Source organism: Gadus chalcogrammus, chromosome 1 (genome assembly GCF_026213295.1).
Source record: "Gadus chalcogrammus isolate NIFS_2021 chromosome 1, NIFS_Gcha_1.0, whole genome shotgun sequence".
NCBI classification, from domain to species: Eukaryota; Metazoa; Chordata; class Actinopteri; order Gadiformes; family Gadidae; genus Gadus; species Gadus chalcogrammus.
In genome coordinates this window covers 7,625,243-7,651,683 of record NC_079412.1, presented here as the reverse complement: position 1 = coordinate 7,651,683, position 26,441 = coordinate 7,625,243, and the positions used below count along the sequence as shown (strand labels likewise).

The window sequence follows — 26,441 nt, the reverse complement described above, 5'->3', positions numbered from 1 at the left end:
ACCCAATGTAGAAAAATGTTAATTTATTTTACAATCATGAGAATAAAGATATTTCCATACAATCGATACATTTCATACAATACAATCAATCAATCGTTTTTAAGGATAAACATTGCATACAATACAGTCAATAATTTCATACAATACAATCAATCGTTTTTAAGAATAAAACATTTCATACAATACAATCAATCAATAGTTTTTAAGGATATAACATTTCATACAATACAATCAATCAATCAATAGTTTTTATGAATATAACATTTCATACAATACAATCAATAGTTTTTAAGAACATAACATTTCATATACAATCAATCAATAGTTTTTAAGAATATTTATTTATTTAAAAACTATTTTATTTATTTAAAAACATTTATTTAAAAACTTACACAATTTTGTACCTGGGATTTAAGTAAACTCTATCTCCCCTAAAACTTGACGTCAATGGTCTGACATCTGCGAGGTCTTTAATGCTCACCAGTTCAAACATATCTTTTTTTTCCACCACATAAGGATAGTAATGATGGTCAAAAAACTGAACTGATAAAATTTGGACAAACATAAACAACTCTTTGTCACATTCTGGAAGGATGTGAATTATTTCACCAAACTGGCATTCACCTCTTAAATCATATTTAAGGGGCACTACACTGCCTGTTCTATATGTCTGACTGAACACACTAACTGTGTGTGCAACATGAACCGTGCTTAAAATGTCAAGATTTTCATCCTTTTATATGCAGTTTTTCAAGGAGTGCCTCACTGAGTCCTAAAGAGCCTACAATGACAGGAAAAGCATTTGGAACTGATATTTCTCAAGTGGCTTCCCAAATTTCCAGCTGTACATACTCTGTATTTGGTTCTTGTAAGCCAGTGTTTTGGATATGTTTTTAAAGTTACAGACTACATGAGCCTGACGTTTCATTGGACAGTGTTTACTTTCAAACCTCATGCACCATAACTTAACAAGCGGTCCAAACATTACAATCATTCTACCATGGTGAATCATGAAATGGTGCTTGGGGATCGCCTGTCTGGGTAGAGTGTCTTAAACATGTTGTGATGGTCTATAACCAACTGCTTCAAAAACACACCCAGTCCGTTTGTGACTACAGGTGCAAATATTATACTGCATATTTCTCTCAGAAGAAGGAACAGTTTCCAATGTGAACTCTGCCTACTTACTAGGTCTCCTATCATTAGTGGCAAAAAGAGTAAGAGACACCACATTTGGCTGGCTGTTTGCCTGACAGCATTTTCATTTGTTCTAAGATTCAAAATCACAGATGGCTTGTTCTTTTCATTCATGTAACCATAATCAAAGCTTGATATTCTATCGTTTAGCTGCTCCAATGTAAACAGATTATCTTCATATATTAACTGTCGCAGCAACAACTTTACTTCCAAAGGAGCAACACCTTCTAATACATCATGCATTATGTCTAAAAAACACCCTCTGTTACATGGAAGTATTTAAGTGTATTCAAACAAGAGTCCGGCTTGATGCCTGTGATAGTGGAATTGTTCAGCATAACATGTTGTTGATAATTGTCTTTAGTACGCTTTTCAAACTCATCTTCTTCAAAAACAGGTTGAACTTTTTCTTTGTCAGCTAAGCAGAAGTGACACATTAGCTGAAAAACTCTCCAAATACCCACAAAGGGAATGACACGCAAGGTTGTCAGCTGTCAAAAGGCAAATGGTACCATAAAGCAAATGCGTTTGACCTTTGATGTCAACTGCAATACCATGACTTTCCAGATATTTAATGTCGTCTAACAATGGCTGTAGTATTTTTGTAAACCCATAGGTTTCTTTGTCTATAGAGTTAAAAAGGAGACACAAATGAATGTTTGCCAGAGATGAGTTGTACTCTGCAGGCAAGTTCCTCAAGGAAAAATACACATCTCCCATTTTGTGTATTTTGGTTTTAGAACCTAACGGATTAGTGGTCTCTACATCGTCAAAATAAAGTTGTATCTGTAATGCATCTGGATATCTACTGTACAGAGGATGAGTAGCAAACTGTGCACCATCGCTATAGTCTCGCATTTTACCATCTATACTTTTAACGGCTGCAGAGTCGCAGCCGTTCCGTGCCGACGCCGTAACGCGTCCGGTGGAATCTTCGCGTTAGACTTGACTCCTCCAAGACCCACTAGTCGCTGACTCACTGACAGTTGTTTCACTCACTGAGTGGTGAAGAGGGAGCGACTGAGAGGCGTCACGACTCACGAGAGCCAGCCAATTGCATGCTGTTCTAATACTGTGTCAAGGACGCTCTCGTCTAATTTTAGCCAATTAGAGACTTAGGGGAAAAACAAATGGGCTTAGTGAGCGACCGTACGATAATACGATTAAATATCAATGTAATGGTAAATGCATGTTGTCTTTGTATTTTCTGTGTCATGCCAGCTTAATAGAATATTTGAATGTCTCGTCAATCAGTTTAGTTCTTTCATAGTTCGTTCTGCCGCACGCGACCTGGGACCCCCACCTTGGAGGATCTTGATCGATTCTTGAGTGGGGGTGGCCATCTTCACAATAGTGTTAATGGACAAATCCGGTGTAAAATGGATTTGGGTTATGTTTGGTATGATAACGAGTTGGAATGTTCGTTTTGGAGCAAAGAAAGCGCATTTAGACGCACTCTTCAGTTGTCTGTTTTTAGCCGATTCTATCAAAACACTATAAATTTGGAACGATAGGGGCATGTGTTATGGTAAAAACTAAATCGCTATTTTAAACCACTTAAAAGGCTAGAAGTGGACCGACATTTCTTTGGTAGTATAATAAGGGTCTTAACATGAGCGCTTTGAGTGTGAGAAAAGCGCTATATAAATTGAATCTATTATTATTATTAACATATAAAACGAGGCATTGACAACTTTGTAAGTGTACAGATTGTTTATTAAAGAGGACATTTTATACACACAATACCATCAGTAGTTCACCCGTCAACGCCATCTTGTTTTTAAGACTCGATAAGTAGACTGACGAACACAGAGATTGTGCCATCCGTCAACAACACGCAAGCTCTGTGTTCGCCATCTATCCAGCACAGATCTAGGTGGACACGCCCAGTAATGATGTCATATGGGGCACCTGGTGGCATAATATGTCCCCTTTAAATGTCGTTCTGTGTAGCACGAAAGTCGACAATCGATGGGGGACACGATTCAATAGATCGTTTTTCGTGACCTTGAGCACAAACACGCGTGAGACTGGGTTGTAACTGCAGGACTCTGCACAGACAGTGCAGGCACATAAAAAGACAAGGAGTAAAATTGAGGGATTTTTTTTACCCTGAAATGCAAATCACAACGAAAATAATAGGGAATCAAATGAACATAAGAAATGCTAAAGGCTCTGGGTGTTGAGGGGCTGTCATGGTTGACACGCCTATTCAACATCGCGTGGGAGTCGGGTACAGTGCCAAAGGAGTGGCAAACCGGGGTGGTGGTTCCCCTGTTCAAAAAGGGGGACCAGAGAGTGTGTGCCAATTACCGGGGTATCACACTTCTCAGCCTCCCTGGTAAAGTCTACTCCAAGGTGCTGGAAAGGAGGGTTCGGCCGATCGTCGAACCTCAGATTGAAGAGGAACAATGCGGTTTTCGCCCCGGACGTGGAACTACGGACCAGCTCTTCACTCTCGCAAGGATCCTGGAGGGGGCCTGGGAGTATGCCCATCCGGTCTACATGTGTTTTGTGGATCTGGAGAAGGCGTATGACCGGGTCCCCCGGGAGAAACTGTGGGAGGTGCTGCGGGAGTATGGGGTAAGGGGGTCTATCCTCAGGGCCATCCAATCTTTGTACTCCCAAAGCGAGAGCTGTGTTCGTGTTCTCGGCAGCCAGTCAGTTTCGTTCTCAGTGGGTGCTGGTCTCCGCCAGGGCTGCGCCTTGTCACCAATCCTGTTTGTGATATACATGGACAGGATATCGAGGCGTAGTCGTGGTGGGGAGGGGTTGCAGTTCGGTGGTCTGAGGATCTCGTCACTGCTTTTTGCAGATGATGTGGTCCTCATTGGATCATCGGCCTGTGACCTTCAGCACTCACTGGATCGGCTGGCGGCCGAGTGTGAAGCGGCTGGGATGAGGATCAGCACCGCTAAATCTGAGGCCATGACTCTTAGCAGGAAACCGGTGGATTGCTTACTCCGGGTAGGAAATGAGTCCTTAGCCCAAGTGAAGGAGTTCAAGTACCTCGGGGTCTTGTTCGCGAGTGAGGGTACTATGGAGCGTGAGATTGGCCGGAGAATCGGAGCAGCGGGGGCGGTATTGCGTTCGCTTTACCGCACCGTTGTAACGAAAAGAGAGCTGAGCCGCAAGGCAAAGCTCTCGATCTACCGGTCGATCTTCGTTCCTATCCTCACCTATGGTCATGAGGGCTGGGTGATGACCGAAAGGACGAGATCGCGGGTACAAGCGGCCGAGATGAGTTTTCTCAGAAGGGTGGCTGGCGTCTCCCTTAGGGATAGGGTGAGAAGCTCAGCCATCCGTGAGGAACTCGGATTAGAGCCGCTGCTCCTTTACTTAGAAAGGAGTCAGCTGAGGTGGTTCGGGCATCTGGTAAGGATGCCCACTGGGCGCCTTCCTTGGGAGGTGTTTCAGGCACGTCCAGTGGGGAGGAGACCTCGGGGAAGACCCAGGACTAGGTGGAGAGATTATATCTCAACACTGGCCTGGGAACGCCTCGGGATCCCCCCGTCAGAGCTGGTCAATGTGGCCCGGGAAAGGGAAGTCTGGGGCCCCCTGCTTGAGCTGCTCCCCCCGCGACCCGACCCCGGATAAGCGGATGACGATGAGGATGATGAGGATGAACATAAGAGAAAACATATTGACGAAGGAGGGCTTGGGTTTAAGTGGTTGGGGAAACATTTGTATAACATTTATTTGGTCTCTACACACACAGCACCACACTACACACACACACACCCACACACATACACACACATAATGACACACAAACAGCACAATTCTAAACACACACGCACAGTAACATTTGCAGCACAACACTAAACACAACACACAAAGCCCAACCCTACAAACAAACTCCAAAACACACGTGACCATACTATTGAAACACAAAGTAGTAGGTGGTCAGTTGTTCAGGTGACCGGGTGGTCAGTTGGTCAGGTGACCGGGTGGTCGGGTGACCGGGTTTTTTAGTTGGTCGGGTGACCGGCTGTTCAGGTTACCGGGTTGTCACTATAGTTTAATCCTCCCCCACCTCTGTCATCCTCAGCCTCCCCTGGTGGAGGGATACACCCCTCCACGGCTCTGCCTTCGGCATGAAGAAACCCCACTGAAGACACACACAGACACACACACAGTTCATAGGTATGTTATATTGTGATTTTGTCTTGGACAACATGCATATAGTTCCCATGCATAGGGAAAGTTGCTGATGCTAGCTTGAGTAGCTTAATGCTTGTTTATGTTGCTATGTTTTAGCTAATTAAGTAATGCTCTTTTAGAATGCTAATGTGGGCATCTTTTGATAAAGCTAGCACGAGTTGCTAATGCTAGCTTACGTTGCTAATGCTAGCTTAATTGTTAATGCTAGCCAAGGTGTTGGCGTGTGAGTGTGTGTGTGTTTCCGCGTACCCTCCTCAGCACCAGACAAATTATTGACAGCAGGAAGAGTCCAGTCAGGATGGAGCAGATGAAGATCCACAAGGGAGGGCCGCCTCTCCCCCCACCCACCTCTGGGAGGAGAAGAACACACAGCTACCCACACACATACAGGGGTCACCTGTCAATGTTTGACCTGTAGGGTCAGCGGTGACCACCAAGGTCAAAGGTCAGGCATCAAGTGGAGGGTTAGAGGTCACATGGAGGGTAAAAAATCATGGGTCACCTGGAGGGTTAAAGGTCAGGGGTCACCTAGAGAGTTAATGGTCACCTTGAGGGTCTAAGGTTAGGGGTCACCTGCAGGGTTAAAAGAGCCACTGTTTCAGATGGAATTGGACTACAATGTGATTTAAAAAAATGTGATTGGGCCTTTTTATGTACCGTTGTTGCATTACTATTATGATCATTCGGACATTAAATTTGTAATACATACTTTCACATAGTTTTATGGGGAGAAAAACAAGATTTTACCCCTTCTCTCTCTAAATTGTGGACTTTAGTGATAAAATGGCATCGATTACTGTGATGACGATCATATAAGACAAATGACCACATGTAAAGAAGACAAAGGGGTTTGAGTGTCCTGGCTCTTTAAGGGATCACCTGCAGCGTCTGGGGGCTCATCCTGATGGCTGATGGTTCTTCTGTCTGAAGCTTCAAAGTTGCCCGACCTTTGACCTTTACACTCTGTGCATCACTGTAGTCCTACGTTCACGCACGCACGCGCACACACACACACACACACACACACACACACACACACACACACACACACACACACACACACACACACACACACACACACACACACACACACACACAAACAAGTTATGAAACTCCAACTCTTATTATGGTCTGATCTTGCTGAACTAATATGCTAACCCTAGGTCTTTACCAGTTCTATATGACTATACCAGTTCTATAGGTCCATACCAGTACTATAGGTCTATACCAGCAGTCGTTTGCACCAGCAGAACGTAAAGCTGATCAGAAGTTCGGGTGTAAAGTTTGCCTTAACCCTACGCTCGACGTAGCTAGTTTCAAACTAAAGGTATTCTAAATTTTGGTTGCACCACCATAACTTAAGTTTTAAGGTTACTAGTAGTGCGTAAATTGTACCAGTGTCATATTTAATGACGTTTTGATAATTTCAAGCCAATCCTCGACCGCCAACAATCTAAACAGGAAAACGGCAAGTTCCACCTTATCCGAGTGAAGACGCTTTAGCACACAAATGAGAGGGCAAAGAAAACAGCTTGACAGTAATTTATTCTCTAAAATTGACTTGGGCGGTATAGGTGTGAGGTTAAGCTATTTATAGCGGATTTTATAATAAATTGCAGCTCATTGCTGCTTTGTATGCTATTCATTGTATGTGAGTGTCGTGAGTTTTTGTCTGAGTTAGCCTCTACCTAGCTATACATTGTATGGAATAGCTCTAGAGCAGGGGTTCTCAAACTATATGGGGCCGGGGACCCCCCCATTGGGCAGAAATTATTTCAAGGACCCCCTCATAACCGCAACACAAATGTAATCATATAGGCTCATGTCTATTTTTTCTGTTAGATGCTTTTGAACTCTTTTATGCTTCAATCATTCAGTGCTAATACCACAATAGTGTTAAATAAGCATGTTATTGCATTTTGGCATAACTTCACAATATGTTAATAGATTTTACTTTTTTATAAGTGTGTATAAAAATTTCGCACACACAAACATACAATACCCAACCCAAACAAAACCAGCAAAAACATGACATGGCAACATTGCCCAATGTTGTCACAATGGACATGGGACAACGGCAGAGGACATGTTTATTTCCAAATGTCTGCAAGGATTGGTTTACAAGAGAGATAGTAAAGTGGTGAAAAACAGTTAAATTGTTCACCCACGTAAACACGTTACCTACTGTTACCAATGGTCCATCGTAACAAATCGCCTGCTCGGCATGCCATGCATATATGGATGAAGCTTTGAAGGGGACGCAAAACACAGCTTTGGCAACGCTGTTGAACGCTGATTGGCTGTCATCATGCGTTTACTGCCGAAAAGTTGAAATATTTCAACTCGAGCAGCATTTGACGCGCCGCAAAATACGTGAACGTACCTGCAGCGCGGGCACGGGCGTGCTGCGCTGCAAATCATATCTTGCCGCGCCGCAAATCAAATTTTGCTGCCGATTTTCTCGGCAGCAAGTGGTCCGGCAGCAAACCCGCAACGCGTCTCTACATTCACTTTGAATGGGATCGTGCTGCGCGGCATCTTTTTGCATCTTTTGGTGTGAACGCAGGGCAGACTCGAGCATGCGTTGAGAGGTTGACGCAATGTTAACAGAGTTACTATTGGCTGAAAATTAGAGCAGGGGTAGGGCTGAACACAATGCGCCTGTTTAATTGGCTTTTATTTAGTTATTTAGGTGCGAGATGTGAAGGTAAAGCCTGAGGGAGTTTGACGTAATGTAAAAGCAGAGTGTTCATTGGTTTAACGTTACGCCGACGGGAGTAATGACCGGCCGGCCCAAAATTGTTTCCATAAATACCGGTATGTTTATGTTGTAACAACAAGCTCTTCACGGACCCCCTGGCAACGTGCCGCGGACCCCCTGGGGTCTGGGGACCCCACTTTGAGAACCGAGGCTCTAGAGTATTGGTTTGTACGTGGGCTGGAGTTGTCTCGAGGAGGTAAGACAGTTGTTTTGAAACTATTTTCACGTGAAGAAGGTAGGGCTGTGCGATATATCAAATATACTCGATATATCTCCGAAATAGCTGTTTGCCATACATACAATTATTATTTCGTAAGTATCGAGTATTTTACGGTAATATGGGTTTTTTCAAGCGGCAGCCGAGACTTACCTTGGTTTCGTGTTCAAAACATTCTCCTTACAGACCTACTTATAACTGCTAACATGTACAGTTTTTGGAAAGACTTACATCTTAATACAGATTTAGGGCTTTTGAATAACAGAAAAGTCTTTGACAATATGACTTCATAAAGACTGTAACTAATTTAGAATTAGAATTCAGCAATCATTTCTTAGTCACCTCTGTGCAAACAGGCCCTTCGCTTCTTCAGCACTCCTATGCAGCGTTCGACCAGATTTCTTGTGCGAATGTGGGCAACATTGTAGCGCTCCTGCGGGCGACTGGCAGGTGACAAATATTGGGTCATAGGCCAATCCCTAATGGGGTACCCAGAGTCGCCGAGGAGCCTTCCAGGGAGCCTCAAAGTCTTCCCCGAACTGTGAGTGCCGTAGTATGTAACTGTCATGTTTAGATCCTGGCCATTTGATAACACAATTCGTTACCTTAAGGTCGGCATCACAGACTATCTGTGCATTTATGGAATGGCATCCTTTCCTGTTAACATTAACAGGTTTGTGGTCCGTTGGGGTCTTGATACAGTCGGCGTTCCGTCACATTTGGGAAACCAGCGATCTGATACAATTTATGACGGACATGGTTTAGTTCCGCAGGATGTACAGGGAAGCGAACATATGTGTTCAGATGCCTGCACAGAGACGCTGCCACAGCTCGAACCGCTCTGTAGGCAGTAGACTTTTACACATGGACCGAGTCACCAACTAGGTTTTGATAGGCCCAGAGGCAAAATATGTCGGAGCCAAACACACTTGCATCGCTGGACTTAGAGCCAAATTTCGTGTTGTGTTGCAGGTCATTGTCAAGAATGCCGGTTATTCTAAGTAATTCCGCCCGGCAAAACTGAAATCGCGTATATAAATCTACATCATCATACTGATGAAATGGATCGATACGGTCACGGACAATCCTTTCCCGACACAAACCGCGTTGAAACTCCTCTCCCCATTGCTCAAAACGAATAGCCATCTTTTGTATTTAATATTTTAACGTATTTACCGGACTTAATCGTTAGAATGGAACTTACACCAGCTAGAGGGGAGGTGTAAAATATAATAACTTAGTTTCAACCTAACACTAGCTGCTTGGTGCAACTGCTATTTTTTTAGTAGAGTGTAAAGTCAAACATTTGGGCAACGTTTAGGTGGGACTGCTGGTACAACCAGCTGCAGTACTATAGGTCCATACAGGTTTGTTCCTAAAGAGGCACTTTTTGAAAAATTATAGATATGATGCACGTATATATACAGTGTGAATCTATACTTTCCAGTTCAGACTTCAGATTAGACTGTCTAATTGATCTAGATGAAAATATAAACGTTAACCCTTCATCAATACTTACCTCACTAATGCACAAATTATGGCTATAATGTACATCATTTTTTTTTTATATAACAGTATATTGTACATATAACAGTGCTTTGGGAGTCCAATTCCTCCACTGAAAAGGGTGGAAATGCTTTTCAAAAAGAAAATCTATTTTCTACAAGTAGTTTAGGTGCGCGAATGCTGCTGAGATAGGTAGCCTATTTGATAGTTCCACTGAATAATCGAATCAAATTGTGATAAAAATATGAAAAAAAACGCCATTGGTGCAAACTAGAGTTGAATTTTCTTGCACCAATGAAAATCTGTCTCTGCTTGAAAGACAGCAAAAAGTTTGCGAGCTCACATAGACTTCATGGTTACCGGTGCCCTTGACGTGAAGGAAGGCTTTCTCTCGAATTACAAATAACAAGCCTAGCTCAAATAATTTCAGACGTTCAGACGCATTTAAATGGTTGCTGGCGCAGTGGCAAATACGGTCTATCACACAATTAAAGAGGGATAAATGCTATGTGTTTTTGTTGATTTGTAAAGGTGGATTCATAAACCATTATGGCGCCTCAGCACCCTCCATTGACCCACCACCACTGTATATGTATATATATATATTGTGTATAGTGTGCAGTGTGAGTGTGTCCGTGTGTTTGTGTGTTACCTCCAGTAGTGTAGGGCTCCAGATGTTGGCTGTGAGGCTGAGAGAGGAAGTCGTCTTCATGTTGGGGAGACGACAGGTGAAGACCACACAGCGAGCACTACCGTCCTCACAATCCTACACACACACACACACACACACACACACACACACACACACACACACACACACACACACACACACACACACACACACACACACACACACACACACACACACACACACGTATATATGCACACCGTCTGGTTGTTTTTAAAGTGAGGGAGGAAGCACGCTTTGTTGCCATTGGTCTGCTTGCACTGTTGGTGGCATATGGTGACATAAGTTTGTGAGACTCAAGTTGTTTCAGGGTATTTTGTTGACGGATACCTTGAGCTGGACGTCTGGTACCGCCATCGCTAAGAGCTAGCAAAGGTCGATCAGCAAAGTCACAACTTTTCTCGGTTTTGTGACCTCTGTGGTGGAACGAGCTCCCTGCCATTCTCAGGACCGCAGAGTCGCTCACTATCTTCCGAAAAAGACTCAAGACTCACCTGTTCAGAGTCCACCTCGACTCTGCATAGCCACCCTCCCCCTTCTGGCCACCATTGTACATTGTATTGTATTGTGTTGTATTGTATTATAGTACTTAACTGTGTAGCAACTGCAGTAGCTGCTATCACTGCTGTAACACGTGGAATTGGTTAGCCTAGCGATTGTTGTACTTGCACTTGGTTTGATGAACATCCTTACTGTACCGACAGCGATATATTGTTGCACTTCTTATGACAAATGTACTTATTGTAGGTCTGCTAAATGCCCTAAATTTAAATGTAAAAGGCCCACCTGTGCTTTGCCACTTGGGGAGGGGCCGCTCATTTACTCCCCTCTGTGCATATAGACTTTGTTGCGAAGTTAATAGTTTGTCAGATATATATGTATGTTCACTGTGCACTGCATTTGTTAAATTCCTACACAAACACACACACACATTACTAGTTACCAGTGTGTAGGATTTCTTCGTCGGGTTCAAATTTTCTTCTCTTTCATGATCAACACTCCTCTTCCTCACTCCCTCGCTCTAAGACAGACAGAGAGATGGACAGGAGATTGACAGTTTGTTTTAAAGAAATATTTCTCCTCCTTAAAGTCACAAATGGGCATCGTACAGCTGCTGGACCTCTCCACCACCATCAACATTAAGCATTAATTGTAATTGAGCTACGTTAAAACATTGATTCATTTTTGCTCCCTCGAAAACAGCACTGAATGCAGACCATCTGTTAATAGCCCCTCCTCTCTGGGCTCAGGTTGAATCATAAAATGACCATATGCGGGATAAAGGACTGCTTTTGGCTTTTTCACACAGAGAAGAAAGGTGGTTCTTCTCTTCCTTTAGTCAGTAAAGTCAGTAATGCCGCGTTTCCACTGCAGGGTGCGGTGCGGTTCGGTTCGCCTCAGTCCGGTAGGAAGGGGGCGGTATAGCCCAGCTCAGTTCCGATTCCACCGCCGACAGTACCCTTTATGGTAGGCCGGATGTCGATCGCCGCGGCAGCTACGTAAACATCGTGACATCATAGCAGGACGACACGGTCTAGCCTGCTCAATGAAAAGTTGAACGCGACACATTAAACCAAGAGCTACCATAGAAGTCGCCAAGCAACAGTTCCTGGCCTTTATGCTTTTCATATGGCAGTTAATCAACTTCCGAATGAAAGCTTTGTTTGACAAGTGCCACTGCATTAAAAATAACACTGCAATATGGTGTTTTGATGTTCAAACTAAATATTAACTTTAACTTCAAATTAAGTATCGATTTTACAGCGCAGAACCAATAATTGTCCTATATAATACGCCAGGCATCTTACTGGTTTCCCATATTTTAATTGAAAAGTTAAGCAATGGTGTTTCCCCATGTGTGAAATGTGAGCCATGGGTGTGGGTGAACTGTGGGTGTGTAAACTCAATTTCAAGGTGACCATCAAATGTGTATATGGAAAATGTGTAGAAACCAACTCCTGCTTTAGTATATATTTTTTATTCAACAGTAAAAATACAGGAATATTTATTTACACATTAAAGGGGACTTTTTATACCACCAGGTGTGAGTGTGATTAGCCTTACAAGCCGTTTCGAAAATCTGCCTAATATGACATCACTAGTGGGTGTGTCCACCTAGATCTGTGCTGGATAGATCTATCTACCAGCCTACCCAGTGGACTGAAGTAAACATTGCTCATCTATCCAGCACAGATCTAGGTGGACACACCCACTAGTGATGTCATATTTGGCCGATTTTCGAAACGGCTTGTAAGGCTAATCACACTCACACCTGGTGGTATAATAAGTCCCCTTTAAAACATAAAAAAAGTCTTCACACAAAAAAAAGGTTCAGAGGGTCAGGCCCTGAATGGCTGGATCACGGCACAGGGTCGCGGTGTCCAAACGCCTGCACCATCTGGCTGAAGGTTTGGAGGAAGGCTGTGTTGAACGCTGCAACTTGCGCCATCTGCTGCATTGCTCGTTGATCCTCATGCAGTCGAGCATCGATGGCATCCTGTAGGGCCTCCTCTCGAGCGACCCGGTGTCTACGGTCCAGCCGCTCCTCTTCCTGCTCCTGCCGCCTCTCATCAGATGCCTGCATATCCCTGATGCTCGCTGCAACATCACTGGCCCTACTTTGGCTGTAACAGAAAGGAATAGTGGACATCATACAAATTGTTTGATCAACTTCTCATTGTACTGATACGCAGGTACACACAATGCATCATTTCACTCCAATTCCGATTACTAAAATGTGGTTATTTAGGTGTGGTGAGATGAAGCTCAACTTTCATCATATAAAGCCGTAAAACAACGTAATTTTGTAAACATGTTTAGCAACGTGATTGTTAGGATTTACCAAAGGCAAAAGACCGTGGATAGGTGGGGTTGGTGGTGTTGCAAAGAGCATCAGTCTCCACTGGGACTGGTGTAGATGTCCTTGATGGTGGCATTGGGCTCATACAACGGCTTGACCCCATGTCTTCGTCCTCTGGGAAGGCCGAGTCAGGCACTTCCTGGTAGCGAGGTTCCTCACCTGAAAGTTGCACAAATTAAAGTCTCAGTTGGCCAACTGCAACAATAGCTTACTTAACAAATTACTTTAAACAAAAGACTTAATCACCGGAATGGTAAGTAATTTCTAACAAAGGGCTGCCAGCTTACTGGCTAGCAACCCAACACAGCAAACAATTCGAAATAATGCTGTGAATATATCCCACTTTCTAAAAACCTTAATGTGCATATCTAGCAATTATCAAGTCACTGTTAAGTATTACCAACAGAGCACAGAGCTCACATTAGCATAAGCTATCTAGCAAATCTTACCGGTAGGCTCCAACATGACCTCGAGCAGAGAGGTGGCGACGCCACTGTGGTTGTTGTGGTCTTTCAACTTCCGATACTCGGCCCGGAGCTTTTTGCATTTCTGCCGACACTGCTCAGTGTTCTTCTCGTAACCCGCAATCGTCATTCGACCAGCAACCAGCTGGAAGACCTTCTCGTTCCTCACTGCTCCATCAAGCTCCCTCTGCACGTCTTCCTCCCCAAGAATGCAGAGGAACCTCTCCACCTCCTTGTTTGCCCAAGCAAGCGTTTTACGCTACATTTTCATTGTAAAGAATAATACCTCGAGGCTACTGTTTGTTTGTTTTTATCCCCACGTCGCCCGGAAGTGACGATTCTGTCAACCAGTCAACGGAGGGGGTGTGTAGCTCGAATTTTCCAGCACCCTTTCAGGCGTCTCAGTGCCCCAACGGAGGAGTACTGAAGACGAGGGACAAACGAGTACGGCTCAGTCCGAGTCACGCCCACTTTTGGCGGTGGAAACGCAATCCGAACCGCACCTTTGCGAACTGAACCGTACCGCACCCTGCAGTGGAAATGCGCAATAATGCTTTATCTCATTATCTCGTTCTCTATCTGGAGTTGGGGCTAGGTCTAGGGTCAGTTGATTTTGTTGTTGTTGTTTAGGTGTGGTTTCTATAGTTACTGTGAGGTTGAGGGGGTTGACAATGTTTCTGGGCGTGGCACAGTGGTGTTCCGGGCTTCCGTCCAGGTTGATCTCCGTCAGGTAGAGCAGCCATTTCCCACCGGTGGACTCCAGCGGCCAACTGACCTCCAGCTGTAGGTGTCCCAGGGGGCCGAGTGGCTTGCCGATGACGTCGACCTATGACAACACAGTTACTACACAACCTGACCAGGGTTTTCCATGAGAAATTGGCTTTTTCCTTGACCACCTGCAGGGTGAAGATCAGAGGGCTACTGATGTCCCTGGTCCTCCTCACAGCCGACTCCCCGGTCACATGACCACCAAACTGGCTGCTGATAGGCTGGCTGCTTCTATTGAATCAACCAGTCCACAATCACACACACACTTTAATTTCTCTGTTTGAGTGTCTTGCATGCGTGTTCGCGTGCATGTTCATACAGGAAGAAGTTGGTCTCCAGTATAAACTCCATCAGAAGAGCAAGAGAGACGGACACTGGAGTCTGGTCACTCAGTCTGCAGGGGGACAGACAGACAGGCAGAAAGACAGGTTGAGAGACACACAGGCGAGTGTTGATGATATAATAGTGTGTTTGTGTGTGTGTTTCATATGCAGTGAGCTACAGGTATGAGTGTGTGGCTGTGTGTGTTTGTGTGAGTAGTAAGTTGTGAGGTGTAGGTGTTTGTGTGTGTGTATCTGTGCTTCGTACGTAGTGAGTTGCAGGTGTGTGTGTGATTCTCTTTTGTCCAAATACTCGTCTTGTGTCTCCAACAGCAACACAATCTCAGTCTGTTGAGCAGAGAGATCAGAAATCAATAATCAATAATGGCTGTTCCATGTCAGGCGATGATCTATCACATGTTGCTCACCTCCTGGGAGCTGATGAATGGATCTCCTAGTTCACACCGCAGCCCACCTCCATCAGTACACACTACACCCTGTAACACACCGGGCGGTGAATTGCATTTCGTGTCAGACATCCCGACAGAGTACTTTGAATGCTCAAGGGGTCTCTGTAGTTACGGAGTCAGATTACGGGTTAAGGAGTCAGAGTAGTATACTTTGGCCTTAACTCTCTAACACCTAATCCTAACCCTAATTTTTCAACACTGAATGCTAACCCTAACACTCAAACACCTAACCTTCACTCTCTAACACCTTATCCTAACCCTAACACTCTTATACCTAATTCTAACCCTAACTCTAAAACACCGAACCCTAACTCTCTAAAACCTAATCCTAACACTTTTATACCTAATCCTAACCATAACTCTAATGGCTGGTTCAGACTACACGATTTCAACCCAGATTTTTGCCCCGATTCGTTCGTCGCAGACAAATTTGCGATTTTGAAAAGTCGGCCACGAGACGGTGTTGGAATGTGACATGCTTGCAGTCTGCGATTTTTTCCATTATCCATTGTTGACTTTGAGGGAATCCCGCGAACAGCTGGAGCTCACGGGCAGTGTATCCTAACTAGTAAAGAACTAACTAGTAAAGTAAAGACTAGTAGAGATGCGCGGTTCGCGGTCATACCCGCGGACACCGTGGACAATCCACGGGTTGGGTGGATTGCGTGAAAAAATGTAATACTTGGAGGAACTGCGGGTGGGTCGCGGATGAAAAAAAATAAATAAGAAGAAGATAAATCGCTACAAAAACAATAGGGATCCAACCTGGGCCCTGTACCACGAAGCTCGCTTAGAGGGTTAGCGAGGTATGTTGAGCTCCAAGCCTGGGTTAGTTGTACCACGAAAGTCGATCTCTTTTAGCGTCGCTGTATCACCATGGTGACTTATGCTCGCAACCAAACCTGGTCGGGAGCAGTTTTTCGGCTTATGGTGCGTTTTAATATCCATCCGTCTCGGAGGTCCGAGGACGTTGCCTAGCGACACGCACAAACACGCCCCTTTTCCTCGGACGGCCATCTCGCCATCTCGGTTGAACTCAGTGGTGACCGAGCGAAATTCCGAGACAGAATTCAAGATGGCTGCGCACATTGTGACTTGAAGTATGAACTGTTTTCATTGTGCTTGGACCACTTTGGTGGTTTAAATGGTAATTTCAATCACTCGTATTACTGCAATACCTTACTGCGTCCGTATCTCTGCCTATGTACACAAATATATTGTATTTGTGTACAGCACTTTGGTCAACTACTGTTGTTTTAAATGTGCTATATAAATAAACTTGACTTGACTAGCCTACTTATATTGGATCGCCTGGTCCTCTGCCAATGCTACCGCGAAAACAGCTTTCCGGGTGGCGTCCATGTTTTCCTCCGACGACTGAGCGAAATAATAAAACGCTTGAAGTGTGGGCGTGGCATCAGATCCGAGATCCGAGTCGGTTCGCAGAGAATACTCGAACGCACCATTAGTCTAGCCGGAGATCGGCTACTTAAATCGGCGTGCGCAGCTTCCTAGCCCCTCCTCTGACAATGGCGTCACCATTTGTGGGCTTTCCCGTGGACCCCGGCGCACTTCTCATACAGGCGTCTCTCCGGAGACAGAGGGTTTTACGGGACAGAACCGATCCCTTGGCTTTGTCTGACGATATTCAGATTTCTGACTTTATTGTCATTGTGCAAACAACGAAATTGGGGTTCTTCCTGAGATACAGATTCTCATCAGAGGGTGTTCGTTATTTGATCGTCCTTTTGGACCTTATGTAGACAAAAATTACTGTTGCGCATTGTGTCTCCGTGACAGAGTGCTAGAGTGGAGGTAGCGCGTCAGTCTTGAATTTCTGCGCGGGGGGTTCGACTCCCAAGTGACGCGAATTTATGTGAAGCTTAAAAAGTCCTAATTCTCATGCATATGGAATACTTATTCGCTAAAGCTTATGGAATTATATTTTTGTGCTCATTTCAAACTTGAACCCATATTTTCTAGGCCGTGCTGGCCACATCTATGGGGGTAAAATGCATGATGATAGACCGGCGAATTTGAACGCCGGTCGCTGGCGTTCGGGTCTTATACTAATCCACTACGCTACAGCCGCTACCTCTCAGCGGTCGAAAACATGCCATACATTTCTTAAAAGGTGTATTTAAAGTGAATTCCCTAAATGATAGAATAAGGCAGGATGGACGTTGCTTATGCATTTTTAAATCATCATCATTCTATTTTGATTAATGGCGAACAATTCTGCATTTGGCAGTTATTTTACAGACAATATGCAGAATCTTTTCACTTATACGCATATAGACTGCTTGATCTATCGTAAAGGTGAGAAAAATGACGCAAAAAACGCCCCTTTCACGTGAACGCGCACTGAACCTAAAGCGGAACACCTGGTTCAACTAATTGAATCTAGAGTGAGCTTCGTGGTACCATTTAACTCAGATTGCGAGTTGCGGCTCTGTCGAGCCAGGTTTTCCCAAGAAAGCCTGGGTATGTTCAGCGAGCTTCGTGGTATACCCCACTGTTGGCTTGGAACCCTAATAAGTAGGTTAACATATTGACTAGACAAACGGCAAACTGACAAATTAAATTTTTCTATAATCTCCCTGCTTCTGAAATCTCCGCCCAGCGCTCGTCCGCTGGTTTTCCATAAGCACTGTGCAATCATCCCTGCTGCGTATGCCCTCATACATTGTTGAAATCATATGCTGCATGCTTTATTCTTTCTATGTGGCTTTTAGTTAATGATCGGGCTATAATACACCACGTTGGCTATGTTCGCTGACAACAGGGACATTTCATAGTGGTTGGACATTTCAGCAAGCCAACAGGCTTTTGTCGGGACGCGGAACACGCAACTCAAAATCGGGATAACATTACAGCTCATCCCTGCAGCTCTCCTAACTAGACTTCACTGCACTACGCAGAGGACCTCCATCATAAAGCCTATTATAGGAACTTGGGATCCATTGTTATTCACACTTTGTTGCTTCATTGATGCTGCGTGTATTGTGAACGATACAAAGTAAGGCCCTGTCCACACTAACCCGGGTAAATCTACCAACGCATAAATATTTATCTGTTTAGCCCTTCCATCCCCATAAAAACGGCTAATTCCGACAATAACAATGCTTTTCAAAAACGATCGCTGAGGTGGATAAATGTGAAAACGCTGGGTTCGTGTTGAGGTGTGATCAGACACGATGACGTTCGGTTGCCATGTTACTGTCATGATGCTGCCACAAGCTTGCGCTCAAGAGCGAGACGCTCATCAAAAAATGGCGATGTGAAATGGAAAATATGATTTCTCCGTGCAATGTACTAATGTATCTTCAGTTACAACTCGACATAATGTCTCATAATTTTTTAGAAAAGCCTTTGGCTAAACTGCTATTTTAATTGATTCTTTTTTCTCAGTTTTCTTTTTCTTTTTAATCTAGTTAGTCTTTTATGTTGTATATATCTTTTAAGGTGCATTGGATCACTTTGAGGTCATTGAGTTGATGTAAAGTGAGTTATAAATAAAATAAATAATTATTATACATATTCGTTACTCCAACGCCAAAGGCGAGCGCTGTACATTCTGTGCTTAAGCGATGGGGGAAAAAACGCAAAGACGCCAGTTCAAACCATACTTGACTTTGTACTTTTGGCTTGAGCCATATATTTGCTTGTGAGTGAAAATGATTAGCCAGCTGATCAACTGCAACTATCACCTGATCGTGCGCCTGTAATATAAACAGAGAGGCGTGGCGGTAGTCACGTAACCATGACAACAACTGTTTGTCAAAATCATTTGAATGTGGAACGTCGATGCAAAACAATCGGAAAACGATATGAAAACGATAGCGTGGACAGAGATCGTTTTCATTGCGAATGTGCGTTTTTATCGCACCCTCGAATCTTGTAGTGTGGCCAGTCTTCCGACGAGACAAGGCCTGATTTCCTGGCTCTGTGATTGCATAGTTTGAAATGTTAAATCTTTGAGGAATATATGAGAATCGTGTAGTCTGGTTGTAGGTCGGGTTGTAGTCCCGACTTGGGTTCCAGAGAGTCTGTTGATCTGATCTTAAATAACTTTCAATTTAATTTTCTCACTTTCTTAAATACATTGCACTTTCAATTTTACTTACTAAAAAGCCTTTTTAACTTTCTATTTTACTAATTTCTTTGCATATGTTTTCTTTTACTTATCTATTCTTTTATTTTATTGTATGACAATGTTTATATGTGAAGCACTTTGAGTCTGCCTTGTGTATGAAAAGTGCTATATAAATAAAGTTGCCTTGCCTTGCCTAGTCTGAACCAGCCATCACCCTAACTCTCAACCATCAACTCTAACTATCTTATACCTAATCCTAAACCATACTCTCTAACCCTATCTCTCAAACACCTTACCCCAACTAACTAAGTGAGGTTGACCTCTCACCTTGCTACGGACTCCAGCGTATCTGAGTGACGGAGGGATGTTGATGTTAAGCGTTGTCAAGTAAGCATCCTCTGCTAACTGCCTTGGAGAGGGGCAGTTGGTTACCTTGACAACAAGAAACACCCTCCTATTGCTGCTGTTGTAACGGAAGACCTGGAAACCTGAATGACTTCACACACACACATACACACAAACAAACAGACACACACGTATAAAAAAACACTACGGCTGTCTACATATTTATTTTTAAATATATTAATATATTTATATATGTGTTTATACATATACATATATCAATTATATATATATATATATATATATATATATATATATATATATATATATATATATATATATATATATATATATATATATATATATATATATATATATATATATATAATTGATATATGTGTCTATATGTTTATTTGTGTGTGTATATATGTAGGCGCGCCTTCATATATGTATATTTTGTGTATACATTAGGGATGGGCATTTGAAGGCATATCAATATTCGAATAAAAAAAGAATCGAGTAACCGAACTACGAAAAAAATAAAAAAAAGTGTTGCGCATTCATAATGTAGCCTGAAGTTCTTCCGTGATCTGGCCTTCACTAATCAAATGCATTAATTTTCCATCTATTAGTCAAATAAGGAAATCAAAACCAATTTGTTCAATTTATTGAGCATTTTAGAAGCAAAAAAACACTCAAAATGAGTATGCTGAATCGAAACGAGTTTAAACGAAACGATCATTTTTGACGAGAATATGAATGAACAGTATTGCATACTTAAGGCAATAAATTTGATTAAAGTAAATTTAAGGCACAAACTGAATAGATTCAAGTTACTGAAGCAAAACAGCAAAAAGTATTGGTGGGCTTGGATATCAACAGCGCATGGGCCTGCCTCGCATTACGCATGATGCACATATAACAGGACATCAACAAAAATATATTATGTGTAAGACGGAAACACAGTATGTCTAAAACATTTCCAGTTAACAACACATAAGCCCACCTACTGCTACCTACTACAATCACTAGTTCTTGTTCAAAAAAATGAGCATATCTACGTGCTCGGGGGATAGGCGGGTGCGGAGGCGGTTTACAATCAAGCACGCCGTGGAAAAGACTCTCTGCTGGAACGGAGGTTGCCGGTATAGCCAAGTATTCCAAGTATTAAATGGCATTAGTATACACGTTTAATGAACAATATGTATTAATATAGCTAATGAATATATTTAATTTACTTTATAAAAAATAAAAATAAAAGGTGAATACCCAAGTCATTTCGAATTATCGAATATTTGAATAAAAAAAGAATTGTATATATCTGTATGTGTGTGTGTTTATATGAGTATATATAATATATTATTGATAGGTGTGTATATTTGTGTGTATATATATATGTGTGTGTTTATCTATTTATGTTTTGTGGCAGACAGCAGGGAGGGTGAGGGGAATAGTTCCTGAAATGAGATAACTTGCAGCCAGCTGGCTTCACCCAAGCCTTAAATGGACTTCCTCCAAGAGGCCAGGTTGATGATGGTTGTGTAGGTAGTGCTCGGGGTTAAAAGGGAGAGCAAGTTGCCCATAGGGCGGCTAGCAAACTACAGACAGCATATTATATGATCTTCTGGAAGTACTTTACCGCCGACAATAGGAGCGGCCGATTAGCCTTTTATTGACCTCACCCAGTACCAACGCTCTGGATGAGAACCCATCTTATGAAGGCCCTTAGATACTGGACCAACTGACTGATTAAGGATTCTGCTTTGGATAAGGTATTGGCTTCTCCTCCCGGATGTAAATAACAGTACTGCATGTGTGGTTGTTATTGGACTCAGTGGCGTAGAAACCCCAATCCAACGAGCATGCTACAGTTTATATACATATTTGTGAACAGGAATAGTTACTTTCGGAGAGGAAGTAGTTCCTGATTGGTGAACTGAGCGCTCATTTGGAGGTTGCTTTGGCAACGGTGATCTGAGCCGCAAGACTTCAAGATGTGGACCTGCCAAGAGACAGACAGGTAGAGAGAGACCGACAAACAGGGACAGAGAGAAAGACAAGCAGAGATATAAAGAGAAAGAGATAGACCAATGGGTAGAGAGGAACAAAAAGATGGACAGAGCTAGAGACAGATCGAAAGATAGAGAGTGACAGAAGGGAAGAGAGAGCAAGAGAGAAACAGAGTCAGGTAGAGTGTGACTAGCAGGTTGAGAGAGAAAACATGTGGAAACAGACGGACAGGTAAAGAGACACTAGTAGGTTGAGTGAGACAGACATCTAGAAACAGACAGAGAGGTAGAGAGTTACAGCAGGTTGAGAGAGACAGACAGACAGACAGGTAGAGAGAGACCAGCGGGTTGAGAAACAAACATGTTGAAACACAGACGGGTAGAGAGATACAGCGGGTTGAGAGAGACAGGCATGTAGAGACAGACCTTTCTGTGGGTGTGCGGAGGGCTCTCCAGCAGGAGACCAGGGTCCACTAAAGAGGCGTTGAGGCTGAGGACCACCGGAGACACATGCTCCTGGATGGGCCTCTACATATAAATACACATTTTATATACATTGGTGTACATTATGGAATCATTCCCCGATAGATACCAACAGACCACATGCTCCTGGATAGGATTCTATAAGTACATTCAATTCAATATTAGATACATTAATTCCTGATTATGGACACCATAATCAGGAATTAATGTGTCCTGATTACCATTCGTTTATATTTTCATGCGTTTTACAATCAAAATATAAAGTTTTTCACAAGCCATAATTCAGTTTCCCTGGTAACGCCTGAGGTTCTGTAGGTCTGATATGCAGATCCTACATGTCGTTCGGACATCAATAATTTCAACGGGGAGTTTAGGGGGCTGAGCTTGCAAGGAATGGGATATGAAGTAGTGTCTAATTTCGCAAGAGGCGGGATTAGTGCAGCCGTTTTCACTGTAGTTCGTTTTGGTTTGAACACAGACAGCATCGAGGCAGAACGGGCAGAACTCATCGCGATCATCTTAAATGTTACTGCAACGAAGCATCATATATTCCGTTGCATCCACCACATCCGAAGCATCGATCGATGAAAGATTGGAGCATGAGTTAGAGACAAAAAGAAGAAACGACGAGGAAGAAACGACGAAGAAGAAAGGCGTTGCAAACGACTGTGCCACCGAAAAAAGAGGACCCTTTAATGAGTAGCTAACTGTTCTGTGATAATAATAAAAAAAAAAAAAATTCTAAGCGTGCAGCTGCTAACTCATGTATTGTAAGTTATTGTGTGATGTGTACTTTTAGGGTTATGATAAGACCTATCTTTTAGCGTTCACAATGAATGACTAATTTAAACATTTTAAACCATTCAGCGAACAAAAGGTACCAGACTGATTATCATTTAGGGGGCCACTCAATGACATAGAAATGCAGACCGTAACGTCATCAACACGCCCACTCAAGTGGTGTGAGAAAAACTGACTTTTGGCCCTATCTTGCATCCGGCGCAATTTACTTAATCACTGGCGCATGTGTCGTTGCTAGTTTGCAACTGGCGCATAGCGTTCTTTTCCCTCCTGCGCCACACGTCGGTAAATTAGGGAATGATCTTGCGCCCCAAGGGGCGGCTCGGCGAAAGGAGGAGGTGACTTCTGGCGCAAACATTCCCTGGTGCTATTTTGATGTTTCAGAAACCACTTGCGCCACAAACCAGGAAACACCTGGTTTGTGGCGCAAGTACAACTAAATAAGTTGTACTTTTAAGTCAATGCATCTACAAACACCGTACAGCAAACACATATTTTCTTGACAAAGACATTGTGTACATGTCCATAACTTTTTTTTTGTGTTAAAAAGAATGAATGAATGCGGGTGCGCGTGTGTGCGTCCATCTGTTTAACACAAGTCGATAACGATAATGCATACAATACTGATAAGAAACAATGTTTATAATGTATTGCGTGTATCATTAAATAGATCCACAGTTACCGCATACCATTTATTATATCATATACGTTTTCATTGCCGAAATTTATTTGAGGACACGTGCAAACGTCTGCGTTTGCACGTGCATGTGTGCGTCGTGTGTCTGCGTGTGCATGTTTGTGCATGCGTGTGTGCATGTCTGTGCGGCATGTGTTTATGCGGTGTGTGTGAGTGCGTGCGTGTGGTGAGTGCTTGAGTGCGTTCTGTGTGTGTGTGAGTGAGAGCTGCGGGCTGCTTTGCCAATGGGCATTTCACCAAGTGTGGAGTAAAGTGTCCGATACCTGCTATTATATAATAGTAAGTTGAGCATGTGTTTAATAAGTGTGTACTGTAGTCTAGTGAGTGTGTTTGTGTTGCTGTGTGTGTGTGTGTGTGTTTCTTACCACTACTCCCATTGTATAGTCCTGACAGCGGTAGCTAGGATGCGTTGCTAGGGTCAGGACCCCTGAGTATACATGATGTCCGTTCTCATGGAAATGCAGGCGGGGTTCGTGCTGTGTGATGTCAGCAATCACAGTGAAATTAAGTGCTGGAAAACATTCACACAACACACACACATATATATTAACTCATACATATATTCATGTATATTATCCCATATATATATATATATATATATATATATATATATATATATATATATATATATATATATATATATATATATATATTACACTATAGGCTATATATATATTACACCAGTGGTTTTCAAACTGTGGGGCGCGCCCCCCCTGGGGGGCGCCAGAGTTCTTCAGGGGGGGCGCGACGTGAGAAAAAAATAAACCCGAAGAAAACCCTGAAAGACGATGATTCAAATCATCAGTCGTACTTCAACTGTAGAAGTAACATAACTAAATCAATTTTCAACCGTTTATCTTCGTGCAAACCATTTAACAAAACTACACACTTGTATCTTCAATAATATCTAAACAGAATTTCGATATCATTTAAAATGTCTTCAGAATCACAGTTTTAGTTTCATACTGCTTCGTTTTCAGCTGTTTTCATTGAAGAAGTCAGCCCATTCTGATACACCTACTTCTAGACATCGTAACTCATTCCTTTTTCAACCGTTTACCATCGTTCAAACCATTAAACAAATCTACACACTTGTATCTTCAATACTATCTAAACGGAATTTTGATAGCATTTATACTTTTTTCAGAATCAGAGTTTTAGTTTCAAACCGGCGTTGTTTTCAGTTGGTTATAATAATTGAGGTCAATTGAGTCGGGGACCCTGAATGAATCTGTAAACTGGCAGTTTAGACAGATTAAGATGTTCAAATGTATTTAAAAAAGGTTAAGCTAAAACATGCTTAGATAAAGTTGTTAAATTTTGTTGTTTAAAAACGCAAAAAGATTTAATGTTTCAGAAATATGTTAAAAAATTTGTTTCAAATGTTTCAAAAATATGTTCCAAATGTTTTAAAATTATGATCGGAGATGTTTGAAATGTGTAAAATAATTAAAATAGCTTTCAAAACACAGGTATTTAGAAAAAAAAAATGGGGGGGGGGGGCTCAGCTGAATTTTTTTCTCTGAGGGGGGGCTCACTCTCTCACACTTTGAAAACTGTATTACACCATAGGCTATATATATTATATATGAACTACCAGATAACCATGGAGGTGAACTACTGACCCCAGCTGCTGATTTGGTCAATCTGAAGGTAAGTTCCTTCACCAGATGCAATTGGTTATTTGGACCAGGCTTTGTAGCGCCGGTCGGCAACATCATTGATTGAAGTGGGCAAGGAAACATGTCCAAACAATCTTCTTCAGTGAGCAATGAAACTTAGTTCATTGAAAAATGTTTAACAGTTGTTGTTTTTTTCAAGATTGTGGATTGTACACTCGCTACCTGACGTGAGAGTTTAAGATGTGGTGTTTTTTACCAGAAGAATACGTCATTGAGATTCAACATCTACTTTTCAAGTGATAAAACACTAGAAAAATAGGTATAACAACTAAAACAGTTGGCAGGGGGAATATCAATATCGCAAGATATTTCGGGACGCTCAAGGAGAAGAGTAATATTAAGTTTGAGCCACAAAGTGTAAAGACATTTCCGGAGGCTCAAGGAGGAGAGTTAAATTACATTTTAGCAACATAGTGTACTCCTGTGGTGGACTCTATAGACATAATTCACCATATTGTGTTATTGACATTTTTTCGTTTTGTGTTATAGGGACGCTGTCTCTTTAAGATCGTGCGACTGGTTTGTTGATATGCCGGTCGGCACGATGTTTGAATTCAACATACTTCATATGATAAAAATAAACAACCATGCCATTGCGTTGACGACGTGAGAAATTGTCTCGTCACTTCTTTTATCACAATATCTACAGTGTATAGACAAAACGTCTTACCTGTTTTTTTTCAACGGCGGGGCCGTTAAAACAGTCGGAAGGGGCAGAGGGTACATCAATATCGCAAGACATTGCGGGTTGCTCAAGGAGGTTAGAAATATTTAAAATAAATAAAGTTTAGCAAAAATGATACTAATATGGCTACCGGATATGACTATAATGACATGACTTTACTTACTGATATTTTTCACTTTCATGATGCCTCGACTTACAATGGAAAAACACACCTTGATCTGTAATCTGGAA

At 42.6% G+C, this 26,441-nt stretch overlaps 1 protein-coding gene across 1 annotated transcript in view; it reads right to left on the bottom strand.

The window, feature by feature from the left end:
- Positions 1 to 5,132: 5,132 nt before the first annotated feature.
- LOC130392071 (integrin alpha-3-like) overlaps positions 5,133 to 26,441 on the bottom strand; it is a 41,771-nt gene continuing 20,462 nt past the window's right edge. Inside the window, exons 12-26 of the mRNA XM_056602497.1 lie at positions 26,374 to 26,435; positions 24,209 to 24,354; positions 22,289 to 22,390; positions 21,758 to 21,855; positions 19,839 to 20,007; positions 15,374 to 15,442; positions 15,052 to 15,293; positions 14,945 to 15,019; positions 14,754 to 14,856; positions 14,507 to 14,683; positions 11,219 to 11,554; positions 10,498 to 10,611; positions 6,241 to 6,342; positions 5,611 to 5,733; positions 5,133 to 5,308 (exon numbers count right to left, since the gene is read on the bottom strand). Coding sequence (XP_056458472.1) covers positions 5,219 to 5,308; positions 5,611 to 5,733; positions 6,241 to 6,342; positions 10,498 to 10,611; positions 11,219 to 11,554; positions 14,507 to 14,683; positions 14,754 to 14,856; positions 14,945 to 15,019; positions 15,052 to 15,293; positions 15,374 to 15,442; positions 19,839 to 20,007; positions 21,758 to 21,855; positions 22,289 to 22,390; positions 24,209 to 24,354; positions 26,374 to 26,435 — 2,008 coding nt within the window. The 3' untranslated portion in view covers positions 5,133 to 5,218. The remainder of the gene's footprint in view (positions 5,309 to 5,610; positions 5,734 to 6,240; positions 6,343 to 10,497; positions 10,612 to 11,218; positions 11,555 to 14,506; positions 14,684 to 14,753; positions 14,857 to 14,944; positions 15,020 to 15,051; positions 15,294 to 15,373; positions 15,443 to 19,838; positions 20,008 to 21,757; positions 21,856 to 22,288; positions 22,391 to 24,208; positions 24,355 to 26,373; positions 26,436 to 26,441) is intronic.